Source organism: Oreochromis aureus, linkage group 1 (genome assembly GCF_013358895.1).
Source record: "Oreochromis aureus strain Israel breed Guangdong linkage group 1, ZZ_aureus, whole genome shotgun sequence".
Classification (NCBI taxonomy): Eukaryota; Metazoa; Chordata; class Actinopteri; order Cichliformes; family Cichlidae; genus Oreochromis; species Oreochromis aureus.
In genome coordinates, this window is record NC_052942.1 from 33,155,768 (window position 1) to 33,179,016 (window position 23,249).

General features: G+C 37.8%; 1 protein-coding gene across 3 annotated transcripts; it reads right to left on the reverse strand.

The window, feature by feature from the left end:
- Positions 1-1,212: 1,212 nt before the first annotated feature.
- Positions 1,213-22,098, reverse strand: cylda (cylindromatosis (turban tumor syndrome), a). 3 transcript variants are annotated; one of them, XM_031746460.2, is made up of 17 exons: positions 21,743-22,098; positions 20,092-20,634; positions 17,927-18,238; positions 15,987-16,092; positions 15,229-15,330; positions 13,567-13,683; positions 9,963-10,351; positions 9,305-9,470; positions 9,074-9,215; positions 8,172-8,294; positions 7,844-7,935; positions 7,490-7,556; positions 5,385-5,517; positions 4,876-4,984; positions 4,529-4,647; positions 3,980-4,196; positions 1,213-3,549 (listed from the first exon to the last, which is right to left on the reverse strand). In XM_031746460.2, the coding sequence occupies exons 2-17, from the start codon at positions 20,581-20,583 to the stop codon at positions 3,365-3,367; spliced, it is 2,871 nt and encodes a 956-aa protein (XP_031602320.1). In that variant the 5' UTR covers positions 20,584-20,634; positions 21,743-22,098; the 3' UTR covers positions 1,213-3,364. The 3 variants fall into 3 exon arrangements, with proteins under 3 accessions (XP_031602320.1, XP_031602321.1, XP_031602322.1); XM_031746461.2 differs by lacking the exon at positions 13,567-13,683; XM_031746462.2 differs by lacking the exons at positions 13,567-13,683; positions 15,229-15,330.
- Positions 22,099-23,249: the final 1,151 nt, after the last annotated feature.

Genomic DNA, 23,249 nt, shown 5'->3' on the forward strand with positions numbered 1-23,249 from the left:
GGTGGAGATGCATGTATAATGCATGCTGATTTATCCAGGCATATCATTTTGTCAGAGGTCGTCTGGGGAATTGGGTCACCGATGTAGACTTAAGCTGAGCATATAGGGCAGCTAGAAGACTGCAACCAAACGACTGTTCAAAACAGACTATAACTAATCTTTCACATTCTCCCGTAACAATAACAGGCTGTAATCATACTGTTGTTAAATGTTTATATGTCAGTGGATGATGGTAGTAATCCTGTCAGTAAAGAAACTGATCTTTCTATGCAGGGATAATACACACTTTAAACAGTCATGAATACACCAAGGGATCTGTAGGGATTCACACTTATGTCCCTACAAAAGGAAATGAATTAATAAATTAATTAAAAGTAATATCACTGAACAAGAAAATACATACTGACATTTATGTTTGTTAATGGTAGATCAGATGCAAGCTACCGGTATTACAATCAGTCTTTGTGCATTTGCGCTACACTAGCCTGACATAAGTGAATGTTTTCATCTGATTCAGAAAGTAGTGTTTTGTAGTAGCCCAGTCTCACATTTTTCAGTATCACATCTGTGCCATGGAATGATGGAGTCAGTTTAAACCTAGCACCATGATTTCCTACCCAGCCCAAAAATGACTGGGTATGATAAAGTCTATAATGAAGCCAGCTAACAGCTTCTCTGAGTTGCTTTATATACTTTCATAAAAAAAAGGACTGAAAATCTAGCTGGAAGTACTGTTTAGCATGAAAATTAATTTTAAAAATACCTATTTCTTCCCAAATTATTAGGCAAACATATTATTTTTTTAAAAAGTATATAAATATAAAATGTATATATAGAAAAAAAAAAGTATATATCATGCTATAACTTGGCATGTGCTTCAGCATCACTGCTGCAAATGAAGACCAAAAAACGCGTTAGCCTCATTTATTCTTGTTAATGTAGTTTCACACATTTAAAAAAAAAAAAAAAAAAAGATCTACTTAAGTTTCATTTTAAAACTTTTTTTCCTTTTTAAATCCACCATGCCCCACTTTATTATAGTCTTATTCATGTGCCAAGTTAAAAACTTTGTTTATTTTTGGACATGTGCCGAGAACCCTTAGTGACTACATGGCTGAAATACCAACCAGAAAACTTGCAAATTCGCTCCAACACTGCACACACGACAGCATCTGCAGAAAAATTCCTACACTGGCACAAAATACACAAGACTTGACATTTCACCCTTCAAAATGGGCTTTATTTTTAACATTTACAGGAACATCACTGACATTAATTTTCCACCTGTTACATATGTATACACTGTACAGATGAAAGAGGAAAAAAAATCTAAATCCTAATCTCTGCTCTGAGACTTCTCTCATAGAGAACAAGGCTCCAATCAGTGATAAGCTCCAGCAGTGCAGAAAAAGTTTGCACAGGTGTCAGAATACCTGCAACAGTGGAAACGACCACAGACCAAAAATGGAAGTTGTCAGGTGAGAGGTACTTTAAAATTTGTCCTTATACGGTCACCTAATAATCACAACCTAATCCATGATTATTAAGGTGTGATTAAGTTAAGTAAAATATATAATATATATATGTATATTTATAATGCTGATGCCGACATCTGTATTTTGTAGTTTGTTATTTCCCATTTTTGGATTATAAAAAAAAAAAAAAACAGCAACAATCACTTTGTATTTAGATTGGTAAGCTTTTGGTTTTTGGGAATATAATGGAATCAAGGATCATCTTTTTATTTATTTTTTTCCTTTACATACATTGATGCGTCAAGGTTACCAGCCTTGTGCCTCTTCATTTCCCATCATCTGTTAACTGTTCCATGTGTCACTATGAACATTCAGTAGTAGCTGCTGTTGACAAAAACTTACTTCATATAGAGTAAGAGGACAAGGAGTACCCAAAACATACGCTTTCATGAACTCTGTTTCATTTTCTTAGAAAGGGAGAATAGTTTGTAATATGTTTAAAGTACAATAAATAATAATATTTTGATCACAACTGTTTTGTTATCTTGTGCCTGGATGGAAATATTGCAAGTTACACTTTCATTAAAGGCAGCGAGAATCAATACCTGCTTCACCTAAATCATAGGATATCCAATGTGCCATGATGGGCAGAGAAAAGGTTTTGTAAACATAAAACATAATTTAGTTTTACTCATCAACACAATGAGTGACAGACTTAAAAACACTGCATATGAAATTCTTCACATCACACACGCTTACCTTAAAGAAAACAGTCAAACTTTTCCAGTATTTCACCTCATTGACCCTATGAATGCATGGAGTGCTCCACCAATCAGCTTTACAACAGCAGCCATTGTACAAGTCCCCCTTCATGAATGTATCTGGCATCTACCCTGCATTAGCAATGCAGACCATTCTTTACAACTACAGCAGAGGAGCAAATTTGTATTCTGTAACACAAAACCGATGTCTCCCGACCGACAAATTAGCACTCACTGTGACTTCAAATGGGGAGGAAAATAAAATAAAAAACAAAACCTAAATGTTTCCTGATAGGTTCACTTGGGGATGAAGCAAAAGGTGCAGCATTAGTTATGCAAGTATGCAGTAAAACATGAGACTTTTACAATGGCTACATCTGTTTCTGTAAAACATACTGTAAAGACACTTACACAGTCTGATGGGAAATTATGCAAACCTGTTCACAAAGAGCAAAGAGTCTGGTTTTGATGCAGCTGCACAGTAGGTTGACATCTATACTGTTGATGTTACTACCAAGACTATGCTACTTAGGTATTTTACACAGAAGCATACGTACAGGTTGGATGAGGATTTGCACACTGCATTACTTCCTTAATGTGCGTTATGGAAAGCTCCCGTCATTTTCAGTGATTAAGAATAGCAAGACTCCTCTTTTCTTAAGGTAAATGAGGTGAGCAAGGTCTTCCCACTAGTTCATTGTGTTTTTGTTGCACATGTTTTGTCAGTCACTGCAACACAACATGCCCTCCCGCCCATCATCTTTCCTCCCTCAACAGGGAGTGATTCCTCATAATGCCTACATTTGCTTCATCATCCACTACCAATGCTCAGCTGTGAGACACAGGGAAGCTACATAGGACTACATGAAGAACACAACACTTCAACTAATGCACAGTGCAAATAGGCTTCTCCCCCTTTCTTCCATCTCTCCAGCCTCCAGAAACGAACAGGCATTGAGGAGAGTAAGAGGGGAAAGGGTTAATTTCTGGACAGTGCCCCTGCTGGCAGGCAGCCGTTCTTCTTTTAGTTTAATTTTTGGTCTTCCTGGAACTTTTCTGCCTTGGGGATGGGGGAGGTGGAGTGACTAAGGAGCAGGGGCAGGAGGGTAGGGGTCTTGGGAGAGGGTTCTACTTGTACAGGCTCATCGTCGGGCTCTGGTACATGCACATATAAGCATCACACAGGAGGCGTCGGGCCTGGCCCTGGATGCTTTTGGGATCAAGGGTGTGCAGCTCCTCTGGGGTCATTTTCAGGTAGGCTTCCACTTCCGGACAGGGAGAAACTTGCGGGATGTTGAAACCATTCTGCCCTCCTGAAAAGTCGCAAGCAAGGTCATTAGAGACAGCAGAATGGACACAACAAAGCTAGGTCATGACTAAAATGCCTCTTCAATTTCAATTAAATGCAATCACTATCAGTTGATACAAATTTTACAACAACATCCTTAAAAAAAGTGAAACTATAAAGCTGTTATCAAGTTACCAGTGGACAGTAGCACAATCTCATAAGAAAGCAACAAAAATGCTACATAGCAGCTTATGCACTAGTGGTTAATTAAATATTTCTTGGCATCTTAACAAACAATTGTTTGCTTATTTGTATAAATACTTTTTAAATTATTGTGGATCATAGTTTTGACATTAAACAAAGAAGAAGGGTTTTTTTTTTTTTTTTTTTTTTTTAAATGGTAGTAACTTCAGTCAAAATTTACAAAAACAACATCAACAGGCCATCACACGCACCATCACGGTCGGCCATGCTGTCGAAGAAGAGCCAGGCTGAATCTGCGCTGCCATACTTGACGAAGGCCACGTAGTGACTGGTTTCGATGCACAGCACGGCGAACAGCTCCATCCTCTGGCGGGGAAAACTGCCCTGACGGCCTGTACTTTCTTGTAGCTCCTTGGGAACGGACAGTTTGCCGTGTCGATGGGCTTTTCTCCTCGGATGGAGGTGAACCTAAATCAGTACAAGCACATATGCCCCGCATCAGACACCATTTGTTACAGTGGCCTTTTAGTGACAAACAAAAGATGTTAAACGTGTTATTAGAGATATACCACAGTTATATGAGAAATATATAAAGGAGATTACAGGAAACCCAAGTCTTCCAGGAATCATACTGCCATACAAATTATTTGGGGGGAAAAAATGCACAGAGTTTGTTAAACTTAACACTGAACCACTAGGATTTCTTTGGATTTGGCGCCACCAAATGGATGGTTCTGGCATAGACTTTAAAACCTGTTTCTGGTTGAAGTAATGTTGCACAAATGCCTCGAGTTATTTACCTGTGTATTGCACTTTTCACAGAACTGTTTAATCTTGCCAGCAGTGATGTCCCCGTCCTCATAACAGTCTCGGCACTCATAGAGAGCCAGGCCTCCGCAGATACGACATTCCCTTGGAGCTGGATAAGAAAACACAAACCTTTATCACTCCCGACACACTGTACCAAAGTTAAATTCTTCAAAAAGTTGAGAGCAGGCTGGAAAGCAAGAAAAAATGGTTCCTTTATCTCAGCTGAGCTGAAGTGACAACTGAGTGGAAATTCATTACCAAATGCCACATACAGCTTTGAATCACCACTGACCAGCACATTACACATCTAGACTGGAAATAAATATTAGCTACTCACTGTCTTCAAGAAGATCTGTGATGTCCAGCTCCAAGGAGGGGAAAATTTTGTTGAACATTTTGAAGTCTTTGCCAAAGCGGGGCATCTGGATAATTAGGCAGGAAGGAGCCTAACAGAGAAAGAGAACCCATAGGTGGTCATCTATAAATGTCCAAGTCATAAAACAGGAACTGAGACTATCGTGCTGAAAAACGTTTCTGGTCAAGTAAATTAAACACTCCAAAAACATTTATAAATAAGTACATGTCAATGTAATATTTCAGTTACGACCTCTTAATTCAAACTCTCTTTTCTTTGAATCTTAAAAAAAAAAAAGATAAATTAGTATATAAAATGTTTTTAGACTTGCAAAAAAAGTTTTCAAACAAACAGCTGGTTAGAGTCCAGATTTTGGATACATTTTTGATATATGCTTACATTTGGTCAAAGACTCTACCCAATTGACACCCACCAGACCAGTCAATGCATAATAATATCAAACTTTTAAAGTGAAAATAATTCAAATAAACCTCTGCAAACTTTAGGTCGCTGTTGATGAAAGACCATTCCAGGAGCTGCTGGATGGTGGGAACTCCGACCTTGTCCTTCTTATCCATGAAGATCTGGTAAAAATAACAGTCTTGGACCTTTTGACCTGCTGACCTAGAAAACAACAGCAAAGTCTCTGTTCATTTATCTTCCTTCCTCAAGGAAAAACTAATTGTGTACAGCTCTTGGAAGCTCTTAATGAACTATGTGCTTTTTACTGAAAAATGATACAGCAAAGAGCAATTTTTACTTATATTAGCTGAAAAATACCAGTACCAATATTTGTAACAAATTATAAAAGAAGTAAAAAATAGTCTCCGAATTTGTGAAATATGAGCAGGAGGTGAAAGATCAACATAAATAGACATTTTTAACATGTTTTTAAAATCAGGCAGTTTGACATTTAACAGCTCAAAATCTAACATTTGTTTTACTATATCTGCATGTCTCTGATAGACTGTAAAATCAGATTAAAGATTGTCAGTAGCATTCATTCCGAGGTGGGCAACTTGTAATGACGCAGCTTAACAACTCATGTACAGCAAAACAACAGTCATAAATGATGACATCCAACTCTTTAAGTCATATAGTCTGCTCATCGGAATTTCAAAGATTTGTAAATAAAACCGCAACATTAGTTTTCAGTCTGTCAAAAAAATTCCCACAGTCCAACCACTTTGCCCATGTTGTAAGCCACAAAGGTTCCAGTGTTAAGAACTGTGGTATAAATTTACATATTACAGATTTAGACACCTGGTTTAGTGCTGTTGTGACTATAGTTCCACTGTCTGGTAATGCACTGATAATCAGGGGGAAGTTCTTTATGGCACATCATAACCCTAACCTTTAATGTGATTTTTGTGTGAAAAGTATTGAATTGTTTCAGACATTTTTTTTTTTTTATTCCCATCCCTAACTAATTCTTTACGAAAAGCAAAGTAATAACATGTTTTAGCAATTAAAGACTGTTTACATGGAGGGATGGTGCTTTCTGGATATTTTGTTTAATATATTTTGCCAACAGTTTTTCTGGCATAGCTGTTTTACTACATATTCTTAATTAATATTAGGTAGAACAAATTTGTGGTTTATCTGAATCATTACACCTTAATTTATTCCACTGTGTGTCCCTGTGTGAATCCAAAAGACCACCTTTGGCATGAAGAAATGCTCAACCTGATAAAGTTTAAACTAAGCATCAGAATGGGAAAGAAAGGTCGTTTAAACGACTTTCAGCATAGCATAGTTGTGGGTACCAGACAGCCTGGTCATAGTATTTCAGAAACTATGGCTCTATTGGGATTTGCCCACACAACAACGTCTAGAATTTACAGAGAATGCTTTGAAAAATAGAAAATATTCAGTGAGAAGCAGTTCTCTGGATAAAAATACCTCACTGCCAGGTCTCTCTTGGAAATGAGATTTTTAATCTCAATGAGATTTTTTTACCTGGATAAATAAAGGACTAATAACTGATGTCAGAGGTCAGATGAAACTGCTTCAAGCTAATAGCAAGGACCCAGTAACTCAAATAACCACTTGTTTAAACCAGTGTATGCAGAAGAGCGTACCTTGGTCAGAGCCTAGAGTTCTAGACCACACTAGAGGTAACACTTTTGTCACTAAGAATGGGAAACCAATGCTGCAAACCACAAAGGTTCATCAAAACTGGCTAATAGAATATTGCCTCATCTCATAAGTAATTTTCTTTCAGTTTACAAGATTCACATGGATGTCTAGTTGACAAAAAAATGCATGAATTTTGTTGATATCATGTCAACATCTTGGAAGAATTTTTCAAAATGTATATAGTATATTAACCAAGTACTATCAAGGTGTATTTAATGAAGTGGCCAGTGAGCATACATTCTCTCCATGGCTTAATCAGTTTTCTTCTTGGTGTCTGAGACAGTCACTTTTGGAGTAGTAAAATATTTACATTTTACAAAACCTATCAGTTTGGGTATTTTCTTTTGGTATTTGGTTTTTTTTTTTTAATCTTGAAAAAAAAAGTAAATTACATAAACCTGTATTTCCTTGGAATTTACAGATTTTCACATTTAGTTGTAAGTTATATGGCCTTTACCTTAGCTTGAGCAACGGATCCACCCTCAGTATGTGATGGAAAAGGATATTGAGGAACTCCTCAGGATCTGCAATGCAAAATTAACTGAAATGAGTTCTGAGGCAATGTTTCTGCACAAATGCCACCATAAACTGTTCAAACTATGAATGTATGTATATAGTATATTAATGATTTGGTATGTAGGCGTCTTCTTTTTTAAAGCATTTATTTTGAAATTTGTCACATAAAATCTACATCCTTAACCAGACACAAAAGCAATACTAGTAGAATACTAGTAATTCAGACAACTTCCAATATCAATTTCCAAACCCATGACAATGAGCACAAGAAAAAAAAAAAACCAAAGTCTCATACCTTTTTCTTCAGATGTAAATCCAGAAGCAGCTTCTACTTTCTCCAAGATCCTTCTTAGCTTCATAACTTTAGTGGCACAAACATATCCATGTCTAGAAAACAAAGTGGTCTAAATACTCCAATACAGTTTAGTCAATACAACTACAGTTTAGCTTTTCAGAAGCAGTTTGCTTCACATCTAAATTCAGGTTTTGATGGATGGAATAAAAAAGTATTCTTTTATTTAAATGAATGAGCTCTAATTTAAAATTGTTCAGCACTGTTCCAACACAGACTTACAATACTGCAAGAGTTAAATACATGGATCTGAGTATCTTTTAAGACTTACATGCGAAGAGGGTTGACTATCTCTGTACGCAGCAGCTCTTGGGTCTCTCTGTAATATTCTACGTCAGTCTTTGATCGTGGCCTCAGCAGAACCGTGTCCAGTACAGAACTGAAGGAAAACAAGCTGCAAAGAAAAGCATGCACCAAAGGAATTAAAATGAAAAAAATAATAATAATAACCTGCCTGTTAGCTAATTGCCATACAATGGTTGTCTTTGTTTACTAAAAAAACAGACCCAAAAGTTTCACAGTTGGAAATATAACTAGCTTGATGGCTGTTTATCCACAAACAAGAAGACATTTTCTGATAGTAGAGTTAAGATGTTCAGATGTTTCATTTCAATTTTAATCTAAACCTGGAACAAAAAGAAAAATAAAACAAAAAACAGAACAAATAATTCACTGAAAGCTACTGGTCAAATATCCGTTTTCAACATTTGTATTAGATCATGGATACCTAGTTGTAAAACGTCATATGATGCATATAACACAATTTGTTAAGTTACATTAGTGTCTATTTTGTTAATTAAGCATCACATGGGATTGTGTGAATCTTGAAACTTCCTTACTGTACAAAGACATTCAGCCCTCAGACTGAATTTAATAACTACAACAATAGTCCAAGCACTATTACAGGGATTTCTACTATTCTAGATTGACTGCTTCACCTAAAATGATTGTTGACAGAAACTGCTATACAACTACCTCCCAGTCAGCTCACAGCTGGAGCTCATCCTGGTCAAAGCTTTAAAATAAAAAAAACTATTAAGTTACTGCCTTAAGGCAAGGGCTGACGAGGCTCTGTGCAGTCAATCAATAATTAAAGTGCACATAGGGCAATAAAACAAATTTCATATATTATAGATGAAAAAGTATTTACCCTTACACCTAAAGAGTACTGACCAGAAGAGGGTTGAATCCAGGTAGCAGGAGTTGTAGTGACCCTGAATGCCTTTCTTCTTTCCCACCATGACATCCAGACCATCATTTTCTGTGCGTGGAGGTGTGTTCTCATGTACCACCTCACTCAGGTAACCCCCAAATGCTGCAGAAAATACACATAGTACAAATGTAAGCACACAATTTGTGAGACCATTAGTTAAACTAATCATTTTAATTATTGATATGACTCACCAATGGAGTTGCAGCGCTCTATGGGGTTGGAGGAATGGTGAAGGGACGGGAAGCGGGAATCAGGCCGGCAGCACTTCAGCTTCACAAATAGGGCTTTTTTAGGGGGACAGGTGAAATAACGTGTGCCTTTGAATGTGCCATCAGTGCAACCAGGGCACTCTTCTTCCTGGAATTGCAAGGTCATGTGATTAAATTGTTGCAAGGTACTACAAACATGTACTCTAAAAAAGTAAAATTTTCTTTAACACCAAACGTCTGGGTACCAAGGACTGCCTGATCGTGTACTTCTTGACCATAATGTGGCTGTTCAGTATCTGATATACTGAATTTCATATACCTAGTCTATATAGAAGTCAGTATGTGTTAACCATATGCATACTGTCTGTCTACCAATATATTATTTACCAAGGCAGTGTTTGTTCAAAATGTTTGCAATGATAGCACCATATATTTACACTATGTGCAAAATGGCAATAATATGATGAGTTGAGCACTACATGCTTTGCAATTTTTCAGGCTCACAACAGACAGGAAATGCAATAAGAATGGGGGAAGGGTAGGACAAAAACATCAACAAATTAATATACTGCATAATACTCGCAAGACAAGCAGTATCTCTAATTCCTGTCCCTAATTTTACATCTTTGTGTCGTCTCACCAGCTCCAGACCAGCCAGAGGCTCCAGTAGGCCAGGAGGAAGACCCACCCAACGGATGACACCACACAGAGGAGGGTTCTCTTTCACCTCTACCAGAGACCCCACCTCCAAACCTGGTTGTCCTCGAGGAGGTGTTGAAGGCCGTGGTGAGGGAGGAGCAGCAGATGAAGGGGACTCTGATTGCTCTCCCATCACTGACTGAACAGAGAGTGACAGGGGTCCATGGCTCATGCTGTCAATAGGCCCAGGCTTACGATTGAGACTGAAGGGCAGCGAGTGAAATTTGTTGTCGCTGGACAATGAGGCAGAGGGTGGGGCCCTGGACGGTGGAGAGGACTGGTTGAAGTCAGGGGGTGTGTCAGTAAGTGACTTGGCGGGGTCCTCCCCAACTGCATGAGAGAAAACAAAACCCAAAACTTAATATGTTTTTTAAAATTATATTCTGTAGGCTGTGTGTAGGGCAGAGACTGTAGAGAGGTCTTTAGGGAGTAAAACTGTAAATGCTTGTTTTATTCAATTTTTACCACATGCAGCAGATCAGCAGATGGTTTCAGATGGTGATGAATTACTACATGGTAAACACCATTTTTACAGCATTTTTGGGCATTTTCACACAAGTGACGCCAAAGCTATCACACATCAGTGATACATCAGTAACACGTGGAAACAGTAGAGCTCAACCATTAAGAGTCTTTTCATGACCAGGACTGAATTTTACTGTTATTTACTGATCAAAAACTAAGAAATTTGTTGTAAAAATGTAGTAAATGGCATCTTTTTCTGAAAATGTAGGTGCAGGGAACTTTGAGACACATGAGAGCCAAAGTAGTGCCATCTATTCATTCATTTTGCTGACAATCTGTAAAAAGAAAATAATAGAAGTAATTCTCAAATATTGGACCAACTGATCAAGCTGAAGAAAACATGAAAATGAACAACAAAAGCTGAGATGGACCAGATATTTGTTATTTAAATGAGAAGAAAATACCAAAATAAGAGGCATCTGTGAAAGGGTATACCGTTGAGTAGATACTGGCAAGCAAAAATAATTATCTATGTCTTTTAGATATTATGTAAAAAACAATTGTCCATTGCTGAGCAATATTCTATATTTGGTGTGAAAATGCCCTCAGCTGTGGTGTGAGGTTAAGTAATTGGATATAATTCAATCAATTTACTGGCAGAATCAACTTACAGATTTTCCATATGCCACAATGAGTCAGCTTTATTTGATAATTTTGAAAGAAAAAATCAAGTTGTGAACAAATATTTCATGAAATGAAGTACACAATGAAATACTGTACCATTAATTCAAACCATGTGTTTGTGAAATGGGACTTTTCAGATGAATTCCCTATGTTCAGGACAGTTCAGTCACTATGTAATATCTGATGCAAGCTGGAGATTCTGGTAAAGTCACCACAATTTACATTTGCATTTCCACTGCTGTAAATATAATGTTTCGTGCAAATCCTTGAACAATGAATGACTTGAGTAACTGAAAAGCTGAAAACTGGAACTTTACACACCACCTTTTTACAGAAGTGGGAAGTTACTGAATTTATTTCCCATTACCCTTTACAACATTCAATATACACAGCCCTGTTAGAGGACTTTGACACTTTTTTCTTCTTGAAATTCAATATGGAAAACTGAGTAATATAAGGAGCATAACACAATAGAAAGCCACTTAGTTTTTAGCTATTTTAGTTATAAAAATTTAGTTCAGTATTTATTATCTATGGATTTTATTGCTCTTGCCACCTAGGGTGCATGCTACACAACAACCTCAAACAATCTGTAACGATGTGACTTCATAAATCAATCTCACAGTTTCATTGCCGCTCTCTGATTTTTTTCTACAAATTGTTATCCTCTAAATTGTAAAAATGAAGAAATAAACAGACACCATTACACTGTGGTAACATAGTTTATCCAGAGAGAGAATAAACAACAAATACATGTTTATTCATTGTGTCTCTCTGAATTTTAAATGTACCAGTGATACAAAAGTGCGATATAACCAGTGCTGACTGAATTGTCATGACAGAATTCACCTTCAAGCTTGTGCATCTCCAAATGAACTCTTCCTGTACTGAAAGAACCACAGAAATTTGTAACCTTGTCTGCTGACTTTGATACAAATGAGAGCACCAGTGCATAAAAGGCCCAAAATATGCAGGGCAACCCTGAGGAAGATGAAAATGATTACACATTCACAGGATGAGTAAGCAGTTGTGAAAATGGCACATCAGCTATTTGTGACTGTCCTAATTTCAAACAGCATGTGAAATTACCTGAACTAAATGCATTACTGAAATAATACAGAAGGTTTTCAAATATTATTTTGCCATGACACGGCAACATCACAAACAGCTATAGACAGCAAGTTCTGCTTATGATTAGTCCATATTTGCCATGATATTTAGGCACATGAACACCTTTTCCTGCATGTCTTTTAATCTCATTTATATTTTCTTTTACTTTGTGATTCTGTCACTGGATCCAAGGACAATAAATATTCTTAAAGAATTTATTCACAACTGCTAGTGATGATTGGTGATGAAACGAGCAGTGGAACAAGAACAAAAACAATCAACTTGTTTTCCTACACCATGAGAAACACATAAACAAGACAACAAGCTGACAAAAATTAGCCAAGCCTGACTCCACAAACCTAATCTTTTACTAATGCTTTTGCTGTCAAATCTGCTGAACCACCATCAGTAGCAAAAAACAAAAACATCAGAAAGTTAAGGAGGCATTTGCAGCACAAAGCATCAATAAAAGCCTTTAGAAACACCAAATAGCTCATGCAGGTAGAATACCACAAAGAAACACTGAAATTGTGAATAGGGACAAGACTACTGGAAAAGTCCTTACAGCAAGCTACTGTAGCAAACTACTTGATGGCATTTCTCTGTATAAATACTGTTTACTTAAATGTGGTTGCAACTACTTTTCGTTACCAGAACCTTGGGGGGAAAAAAAACTCACCAAGTTATCCTTCTTTTGCAAAGTCAATCACATAACCTTTTTTTTGTCCCAAAGTTTATGACTCAGAACTCAAAGACACTTGAACAAATCCACTCTGGAACTGTTTTGTAAATCTTTTTGCCTGTTTTTCTTTTGTTTACATTTTTAGTCTTTCTTGGATAGCTGCAGATAACCAGGACAGAGCAGGGAAATTACATGCAGCACAGGCTCTGGCCAGCAATAAATTGGAGCAAATTGAGGCAACTGTTGTTTTGATTAGGCACTGTATGAATAAAATTCAATTGAACTGAATAAATCAATCAAATGAGTATCACGTCGTTCACCAAATTCTACAACACTCTCTTGTATATTACCCATACCTCACCGCATACATTTGGTGGACCTGTTTATTTATGGCAACTCACAGTACCAGAGTGTGGATGTCTTTTACTATAGAGGGAATGTGGAAATGGAAACCCTTATTTTGCCACTGCAAATGTATTAAAACTCTGCAGTACCTCTAAAGCTTGGTTTAATGAAGCAGATTAATATGTAGTTTGTAAACAGTAGCTTGCCTTTAAGATGGTGACATCCCATGAGTACTTTTTTTTTTTTTTTTACTTTTTACCTTCATCAATGTACCATGTGCTTTTGGATTTGGGCTGGGCTGGGGGATCAAGAGAGCTGCCATTTAAAGTATAGTAAAACTCAGACTTGCTTCTACTGCCACATTGGTGACCTAATCCTGTAAATACAGCAAGTACACGAAAAGAGAAAGTACAGAGAGATAAGCAAAATGTGCAAGTGTGCACACTGTACCAGTGTATGTGGTTTAACTTCTCTCACCATGTTTCGACACTGAACAAAGGAAACAGACATCTACAACTCTAAGAAAAAGATCCGTCATGAACGGCAACAAAAAGTTAAAGAGCAGGGTAAGAAGCACTGCATTCACAACAAGTCAACTTAAGCAATCTGTATTATTTTCTTTTATGTGGGACTTTCCGCATCATCCGTATCATCCCTGATTTTACTCATCTACAATATTACAAGCTTCAACAAGAATTATCTGCAACAAATAAAAGACAGCTATAACTGACTTATATAGTGTATAAAAAGTGGAAATGCGTAGGACAAAGAGGAGATTTGTAACTTTTTATATTTTTGCCTTTACAACCTGGCAAATTTGATGGAATGCCCCTTTAAAGTAAACCCACTGTGATATTTCCATAGTATAAGTAAGACCCAAAGAACACCATCCCCACAGTCAAACGCAGGGTTAGAAACATTATATTTTGGGACTGTTTTGACAGTACAGTGAGTACAGGACAACTTCACAGTATTGAGGGGCCATGTTTTGTAAAATCTTGGACGAGAATCTCCTTCCCTATAAAAGAACACTGAAGACGGGTCGTTGATGGGTCTTCTAAAATGACAATGACCAAATCATACTGTATTCTATTCTTCTAAAGAAGAAACACATTAAAGTCATTGAGTTTTCTAGTCAGTTTCCAGGCCTTAGTCCAATAGAAAAACTGTGGAGGAAGCTGAAGCTTTAAGTTGCCAAGCAGCACCCAAGAAACCTAAGGTATTTAGAGAGTTTCTGTAAAGAGGAGTGAGCCAAAATCCCTCCTAAGATGTGTACAAACCTAGTGGCCAACTACACTAAACAACTTACTGCTGTGCTTGCCAGAAATGGTTTCTCTATCAAGTATGGTCATACTTTGCTTGGCAATTAAATACTAAAATGAAACCCCCTAACAATTTGAGACTGTTCAATTCTCAGTAAATGAGGAAACTTACAAATTCAGCAGGGGATCAAATAATTATTTCCACCACTGTTTCCCTAATTTCTTTATTTTGTTACTACAGTTAAGCTCAGGGTTTCAACTACTTTAAACATTAATTTTAAGGCAGCATTTTCCATTCTTATCAGCGCTATTTAGCACTAATATGGTCATCTCAGGCAAAAAGTGCTGGCTATGAGCAAGTCACTCCCACCTGCTGTTCAAAACTCTTTGGAAAAGACAGCCAGTCAAAAGAACGACACATTAAAGGGAGGAGAAGCTAAAAGCATTTTTTCAGTGGATGAAGAGAAGAGTTGCATCATGATTCAGATAAGATTTTGAAAAAGGATTATTTCAAGTTTTAGATCACACAGCTACTCTAAGAGAGTCCAAGAATAAAAATACAAAGCTGGAAATAACCATAAGTCCTCTTTAAGAGTTATCAGCACATCAAGCTGTGGTTATGTATGTAGGTAGCTGTGCATCATAACTTAGTGCACTACCTTTGCTCTTTGGTTTGCTTTGGCTAGAGGACGACTTGTCACTGGCCGGGCCTCTGGGGGCAAAACTGTGCTTTTGGAGCCTTTGGTCCTGCATGGAATATTCTGTGAATTCCAAAAATACATCCATATTAGAGGAAATTCACATTAATGACCAGTGCAATTTGTTAACTGCATTAACAGTTAACTAGAACATCTAACTGCTGCTTAAGATATTCTAATTAACTGCAAGTTATCTTGCCCCTCACTTGTCCCACAAGCTGTAACTTATAAAAAAACATTTTCACTGTCAAGTATCAAAACACAAGGAATTGGGAACCAATAAATAACACGTTTGGTTTAGTTTTGGTTCACGTTTGAGAAAACGCATATGTCCATGGTCAGATACTGTTAAATGGATGGTTTTAAAGAAAGGGGGCAAATTTGCAAATTCTTTAATGTCAATTAGTCTTGAATAGTCACCTGACTATTCAAACTTGAATACAACTTTGAACAGTCAGACAGAAGCACAGATAAGCAAATCAATATTCCACTGTGGGGAACAAAGAGCCAGAGTATCTCACTTGACTTTCAAAAACAAGTGAGCCATCAACACAAAAGGCTCTCTGTTCCCGCTGCAAGCAAAACACAAACTCAGAATGCTAGGAAGCAGCTTAGTGCTGGTCCAAGTGAGGCACAGCTGAATGTTATCAGGAAAAGAAATGCTAATGCTAGACAGAACAAACACAGTAAAAACCAGGAACAAATACTTTATAACTCACCTGGCATTACGTCACAGATTGGGACAAGTCGAGTGTGTTCCAAACTGGCAAAATTACACAGCAGCTTTCCATCAAACACACCATCCCAGTCCCCGATAGGATTGTCCTGAAAGAGTTGGAGACATGACAACCTTGTAACCCTCTTAGATGCTCCTCAGCACTGGAACACTGATTAAAGTGGTGCCACACGTGGTACTTCTCCTCGTATTTTTTTGATGTTCAACAAGGTCTGCTGTATCCCACTCTATCTAAAGATTTTGCTTAAACTCGATCCTCTGTGTTATGATAAACCATAAACCATGCTCATCTCATCTTTTTCCACATTAACCATATCTTCCACCTTAGGTCCTCCTCCACCTGAAAGCTCCACTGTCTCTGCAAGTACAACCACAGTATTCTTCTTCTTCTCCTCTAGTTTGGAATCCAGTAATATGCTTCAGAGGGATAACCTAAGATAAGCTTGAAGCCAGTGCCACTAGCTAGAGAAGGCAGGGCGAGGCTGGACGCAGAGTGAGGCAGAGCAGTGGGCTCTCCTCAGCTGCCTGCTGGCCCTTTGCCATGCTGTTGGGTCATACAGCACTAAGTCTTTACCTCACTCCCCGCGTGACTGTCTTGCCTTTGTGTGGGAGGCTCAGATGCACCGAGTGGGCTGCTGCTGCAGCTGCTGGTGGTGCTGATAACGATCAGCAGTCAAACGCCTTATGTATTTCAATCTCTCTATCACTACAATACCACTCCCGCCTGACAACAGTAGTCATAGATACCAGCTACTACAATCCAAGGCAACAAGACGCGTTCCTACACAGTAACTGTCAGAGAAAAAAGAAAATAACAAACACAGGCAAGTTGTACAGCAAACATGAGGCATTACCTGTGATAATTAAAATCTAAAATCTATGAGATCCACTTATTTTAATATAATCACTTATCTAATTGCATGCAAATTCCACATCAAATTGTTTATGGATAAAAATGATGGCAAATGGTAGAACATAGGTCTAAAAAACATAAAGCATGAAAACTGTAGCAGAGTAGACATTTTTTTCCCTTTTATTTTTTTCTATTTTTGCACCAAGTCCTAAAGTAAGAATCCCATCATGAGAGAGGATGTCTAAACTGGTTATTTTATCTGAGCCAGAAGTTTAAATCACTGAGTTTTACAGACTTCTTACTGGCAAAGACTTTACCCATAGTCTGCATCAAAATAGCGATACTGACACATTTCTTTATAATAGTTGACTGAATGTGGAAAAAAAAACAAAAAACAATGAGACACTTGAAACTGCACTGACTTTTCTTAAGACATCTCTGGCTGTTTGTCATTGTACTTCTTCGCACAAAGAAAAAAATTTGGAGGTATTTTAATTGGTTATTATTCAGTGATTTACTGCAACATCCACTTGAGACTGAATTGAAATGTGTTTTAGTTGGCAGATGTAGTCCAACCACAGATAATAGATGGTCTGAATGTCAGTAACCACGAATGAACTGTATTCAAAGGAAATGCGATATATTTAAAATCATCATCATTTTCTTGCTTCTTCTAAAGCTCAAAGACAAAAACAAAATTATATTTTTTTTTTTTTATTCAAATGCTCAGTCAGTAGAAAAGGTTGTACAATAGCACATATGCATACTATACAACACATACTATTAGGCACTAAGGCATCTCAACTTACAATTACCTGACTGATAACAGTGGGTTTCCAAATTTACCGTTATTATTTACTTCTTAAAAGAAAAAGAGAATGTTTTTTCTGTATGATCTTAGAATATTATGTTGAATGTTTAGTGTTTTCCACAGACTGGAAGATGAACAAACTGATCCTTTATTCTAACCAGCAGTTCAGAGGCATTAAAAGTATTTATTGATTGTTTCTGCATCTGTCTAGGTGTACATCTGCAAATAGATTAACCAATTTAAAGGGACCCATTCTTACCATGTCAACTCCTACATAGTACCCCAAGCTCTCATTGCCGGGTAGCAGGTCACAAAAAATGATGGTGCCTCTCTCTGGTCCCTCCCTGGTCTGCACCAGGACCCTTGAGTTGATCTCCAGTGGAGGAAAGTCTTGATCCTCTTCCACCAGACCTATATTGTCTACCTCCAGCTCACCCAAAGGTTCGTCATCGTCATCCTCCCACAGTTCAAGCTTGTCCAAGGCTACAAACACACCACATTCATCCTCACAGCGGAAAAGCTGGCGGCCCTGGTAGGTGCCTTCCGTGAAGCCTTGACCCCGACCTTCCTCCTGGGATGCGAAAGTAGAGGAAAGTCAATGAGTCAAATTTAGAGAGCAAGTCAGAACAGGAGCAACAGAGATGAGCAACTTATTCTTATAATTAGGAGGACAGTTTGCAAAACTGCTTTCTCAGCGTTCTTGAGTAAAGGCGAGTCAACATCCTAGAGCTGTGAGAGCATCTGATCGATTACTGCAGCAGGAATATGACTTGACTTACTGTGATGATAAATGCAAAAATTTCTAGTACAGACACTGGATGATATAAGATATTGTGCATCTTTATCCACAGGCAGGTTCTTTGGATAGAAAAACTGCTGAATCACCATTACTGCTGGCAAAGCGAACATACTGAACTCTATGTAGTTAGGAGTATAAATCAGAATTATATCACAAGCGTAAATGTGAACTGAGGCAGCTATACTGAGGCGCAGTTTGAATGCTTTAGCTCCATCAGCCCACTCAAGAAGACAACAGCTGGAATCTGAAGAATACAAACAACAATGTACTGCAATAGACAAGCCTTTGTACTGTATTCAATTATTGTACTGCATGTACAGTCCAGAATGAATAGCCTAGTTCAAAAACTCAGATTTAGTAATGAGATTAAAAGGAACAGAAAATGTTGACCTTATCTTCTTACAATCATACCAGTTTAAACACTGCATCTCTGTTTTAGCCTTGAGTAAACGGTAAACAGTTATAGCCACTTCCTTTAGAAGTTTAAGTACTACCTAAGAATTTCAAATTTGTTAAATAAAACCTAAATTATCTGAAAATAAAACAAGCAATATACATTATTTAATCCCACATTTTTACTCGAAGCCATTAGATGCAAGCTTTGAAGCTTTACAGTTTGATTTTTCAGCGTTATATTTACATAAACTGTCATCATCTCACCGCTTTTAAACCAAGTGAATTGAAACAGAAGTTGTCAAGATGTGGCATCATCGCTGTAAATGCAATATAAATGTGAATATTTAGCTTTTCATTTAGCTTCTGCAGCACTACTGTGTACCCTCAACAGTCATCAATACATCTTAAAAAATCTTCAAAAAAGCTTTTTTATTGTTAACTATGCTATTTTTGTTATACATTATTTCCAAAAATAGCAACAGTTCAAGAATTCACCAGTGCTTTTGTGTAAGGAGAGGATCTGGGGATCTTTTTCCCTCCCAGTACGTAGGTAAGACTACTGAGCTTAAAATAGCAAATAAATGACACTTACACAATTAGACTGACAAAACTACATTCTTATCTATAGTCAGTTTGTAACACAACTAAAAAATGCTTGAGCACTTTCACTAATCAGGGCCATGAGATGTAAGCGGAAATGGTGGTACTTCTGTAACTTATTAAGTAAGTTATTGTGAAGAATAAGTGTTTTATTTGCTGGAATCATTTGCAACAGTTTCCAGTTAGCCATCATGTCAAAAAAGGTTGCGTGAGTCAAGCAAAAATCACCTGGTTTCAAACAGGACTCAAGAAACAGTTCCTGTTTTTTTGTTATTCCTATTTAGTTTTCAGTTCTTTACACAGACATAGACATAATAACTGGTTTTCAAGATTTTTTAAGGTCATGCTAAAAAGTAATACACTGGTTTTAGTGATTATTTTACTTAAATATTTGTCTTATATTAATTAGATCGAGAATGAAGCTGAAATAAAACCTTTTTTTAAGCTTGAAATGTTCTCATTTAAATTGTTAAATTTTTTTACATTTAAACAATTTTGCCAGTCCTTTAAATTTTATTTAAACTATAGTGGTCATCTCATTTTTAATGAACAGATCAAAAATCAAATTAAGAATCTACATAGATACCATGTTTTTACAAAAATGAGAATAAAACTGAAAGAGATCTCACCAGAAGTTCCACTCCAAACCAGATTCCAGACAGCGCTCTATCAGGAAGCAGTGAGCCTTTGAAGCGGACCACACCAGGTAGAGGTTCATCCCCTGAGCGCAGCTGGACGCGCACCTTGGAACCACAGTCAATATCACGGACACGCTCTAGCCGTGACTTGTTGCAGAGTAGCGCATACCGTTCCTCACAGTTAGTAATGGGGAAGAGCAATTCAGCCAGCTTCTCATCCAGCTCCAAGACGTCCCGCTCATCCAGGCTCAAAACCACGTTGGTTTGGTCCAGAATACGGAGACTTTTCTTTCCCTTGCATGGGGGCAGCGTTCTTCCTAGGCTGTTGCGCTCCTGACAGGCCTGGCCGAGACTGCCACGGGGAATCCTCAGGGTCTTCTGGGGAGGCTTCTCCACTGTACACTCCTTCACAACCATGTAGAACCGCCAGTCCTCCCTGAAGCCCCCACTGGGCTTCTCCTGGCTCCACAGGGCAGAGCTCATGTCTGCATGCTAGGCAGAAGCTCCAATGTCAAGGCAACCTTGACCTGTGGTCTAAGAAGAAACGAAAAAAATTAGGAAAAAAAACCCCACCCAGAACACTTAAGGTTTGACCTAATAAGTGAAAGTGATGAGCTTACATTTCTGCAATGTAAATTAATGTGGTTAGACAGCTGCGGTTATGTGCTTTGATACCACAATAAGTTAAGCATTAATATAATTCATAACATTAACAATATTTCTACTCTAGCCCTTCCAAAGCACAAATCAGAACTGAACTAACAAGTACAACTGCTCATTCTGTCTAAAAGTACACTTGAGCAAAAAACAAACAAACAAAAAACACACATTGGAACAGTTTCATTAATTAGATGCAAATAGATGTGTGATGAGCCATACTGAAATTAACCACGGCAAAACTCTGGTAAAACAGTCTTAACTGCACTGAGAGTTTAGAAAATCTCTGCTCCAGTTCGCTTGTTTTGGTTTCTTCTGAGAGATTGTTGTGCTCTTGTGTATTCTCCCTCATCTACATTCAGTAGACCAGTGATTTCTTTTTGAAAAATCAGCACTTTGTGTAACATTACTCATTGCTACTTATTTAAATTTTCTAAAAATAGAGAGTGAGCAGACAGTTGACTTATTCTGACACTCTGGGTAAGACAGATACCAGTCGTGTGGATTTCCCCTGATCACACCTCAGATATGATTTTTCAAACACCCGACAGAGTCAAGAGCACACAATATTTCTACATCCGTCAATTGTTTCAAGCACGACAGCAGCTGCTGAACTGCGACATTTACTCCATCAATACGCTGTTGTTTTTAACAGCCTGAGTAACGTTAGATCATTTTTACAAGATTTTTTAAGGCTAACGCCATACATGGCTAAAGCCCAACACAGGTTGAAAATGAAAGTAATTTCAAACTGACACGCGCTGACCTGCTGTGACATTGAGTTAGCGGGGTCTTTCAGGTGACACCTACAAAGCGATACTATGACTTGCTTTAATCAACATTTTCCATTGACAACATCAGCAGCGTGTCGCCGGGCAGAAGCTGTCAGTCAAAGGCCCTTTAAGAGAGGAAAGTGGCTAACGTACAGTGAGCTAAAATGCACCACAGTCATTTACGTCCAGTGCCAACAACACGGACACCTTACCTTTGATATGCGTGAATTCGGTTAGTGGCTACAAATGGCTGTCATTTCGAAGTCCATTCCAGTTAGACAAATGCTTCTGAAAACAGGTTAGACTGCTCTCGTAATAACCTCTGATTAGCTAAATGGACAGCTAATGCTACAATCCTAACCAGCTAAGTATCACGCTAAAGTTAGCCTAGCGAGCCGGTCAACAGCAACAAGGCTGGCAGAAGACTGCCACCTTCCTAAGTTTGCTAAAAACATTTAAATACATCTATTCTCCATGAGAAATATGTGAAATAATACAGTGTATCGCTACATCTATGAGATATATTATTTACAGGAGACGACCTCACTAAACTTAATGTATGACGTCCTCGTGCTCGCTGACAGACATTGGTTAGTCGTTTCTTTCTAAAACGCTGATTCGCTGTTTGTTTTGTCAATAACCAAGTCCCACTTTCTGGGGTTTTCCCACGGACGGCAGAAAGCGTAGTTAGGTTGGAGTGCGGCTTCCAAGGCAGATGATGCTCATCAGCTGCAGGCAGTTCAGAAATATTTATTCAAATAGAAGCAATTTTACACTATAATTATGAAATTAAAGAATGGGTATAAAATAAAATATGGCCTAAGAGTAAGAAGATTGATATTATTAATAGTAACATGTACTTAAGTATAAAATTGTTGGAGATCTGTCTGTGAAGGTTCTCAGTCTCAAATGTTGGAGATCATTTGTAATTTTCTCAGTATAACCAAACGGGTTCGTTATATGTTCTAAAATTTAAAGTGTCAAAGTTTTCCGAGACAATACAGCCTCCCCAAGTGGTCCAGTGAAATTTCTTCTTCTTCTTTGGCTGCACCCTTTAGGGGTTCTCACAGTGGATCATCTGGCTCCATCTTACCTTATCCCTTGCATCTTGGTCTGTCACACCAACTCTCTGCATGTCCTCCTTCTATACATCCATGAATCTTCTCCTTAGTCTTCTTTTTTTACTCCTGCTTGACAGCTCCATCTTTGACATCCTTTGCACATGTTCAAACCTTTGCTCTTTAACTTTTTATCTAAACTGGTCAACCCTGTGCTGTCCCTCTGATCTACTAATTTCTAATCTTGTCCATTCTGTTCTCCCCCAATGAAAATCTTAACATCTTCAGCTCTGCCCTCCGCCTTTTTGTTATTGCCACCATCTCCAAACCATACATAATAGCAGGTCTCGCCACTGCTGACTTTCTCATACAGTACCACAGCTCTTGGCACCCTATCATATGCTTTCTCTTATCAATTTTGTTCAGTATGTGACCTAAATCTACATTTCTTTTTTCAGCATCTTCTATAAGACAAAGGGGGAATGATGTGCTGCTGCAATTTCAAGTGTTTGCACTACTGTCTGGGGACTATGTTCATGAAACAGTAACCAAAATAAGATACAACTTTTAGATCATACCATTAAAGATATTTTGCTTGTCATGTCATCTTAGGGTGAAAAGCATGTCTCAGTTGCAAGATCAGTAGTTCGAGCTCCAGTTA

Coding starts and splice junctions, on each gene's coding strand:
- cylda (XM_031746460.2), bottom strand. CDS start 20,583: ATGAGCTCTGCCCTGTGGAGCCAGGAGAAGCCCAGTGGGGGCTTCAGG. Junction 4,985..5,384: donor GCGACCTAAAGTTTGCAGAG/GTTTATTTGAAT, acceptor TTTCTCTGTTAG/GCTCCTTCCTGCCTAATTAT. Junction 3,550..3,979: donor CAGCATGGCCGACCGTGATG/GTGCGTGTGATG, acceptor GCGACTTTTCAG/GAGGGCAGAATGGTTTCAAC.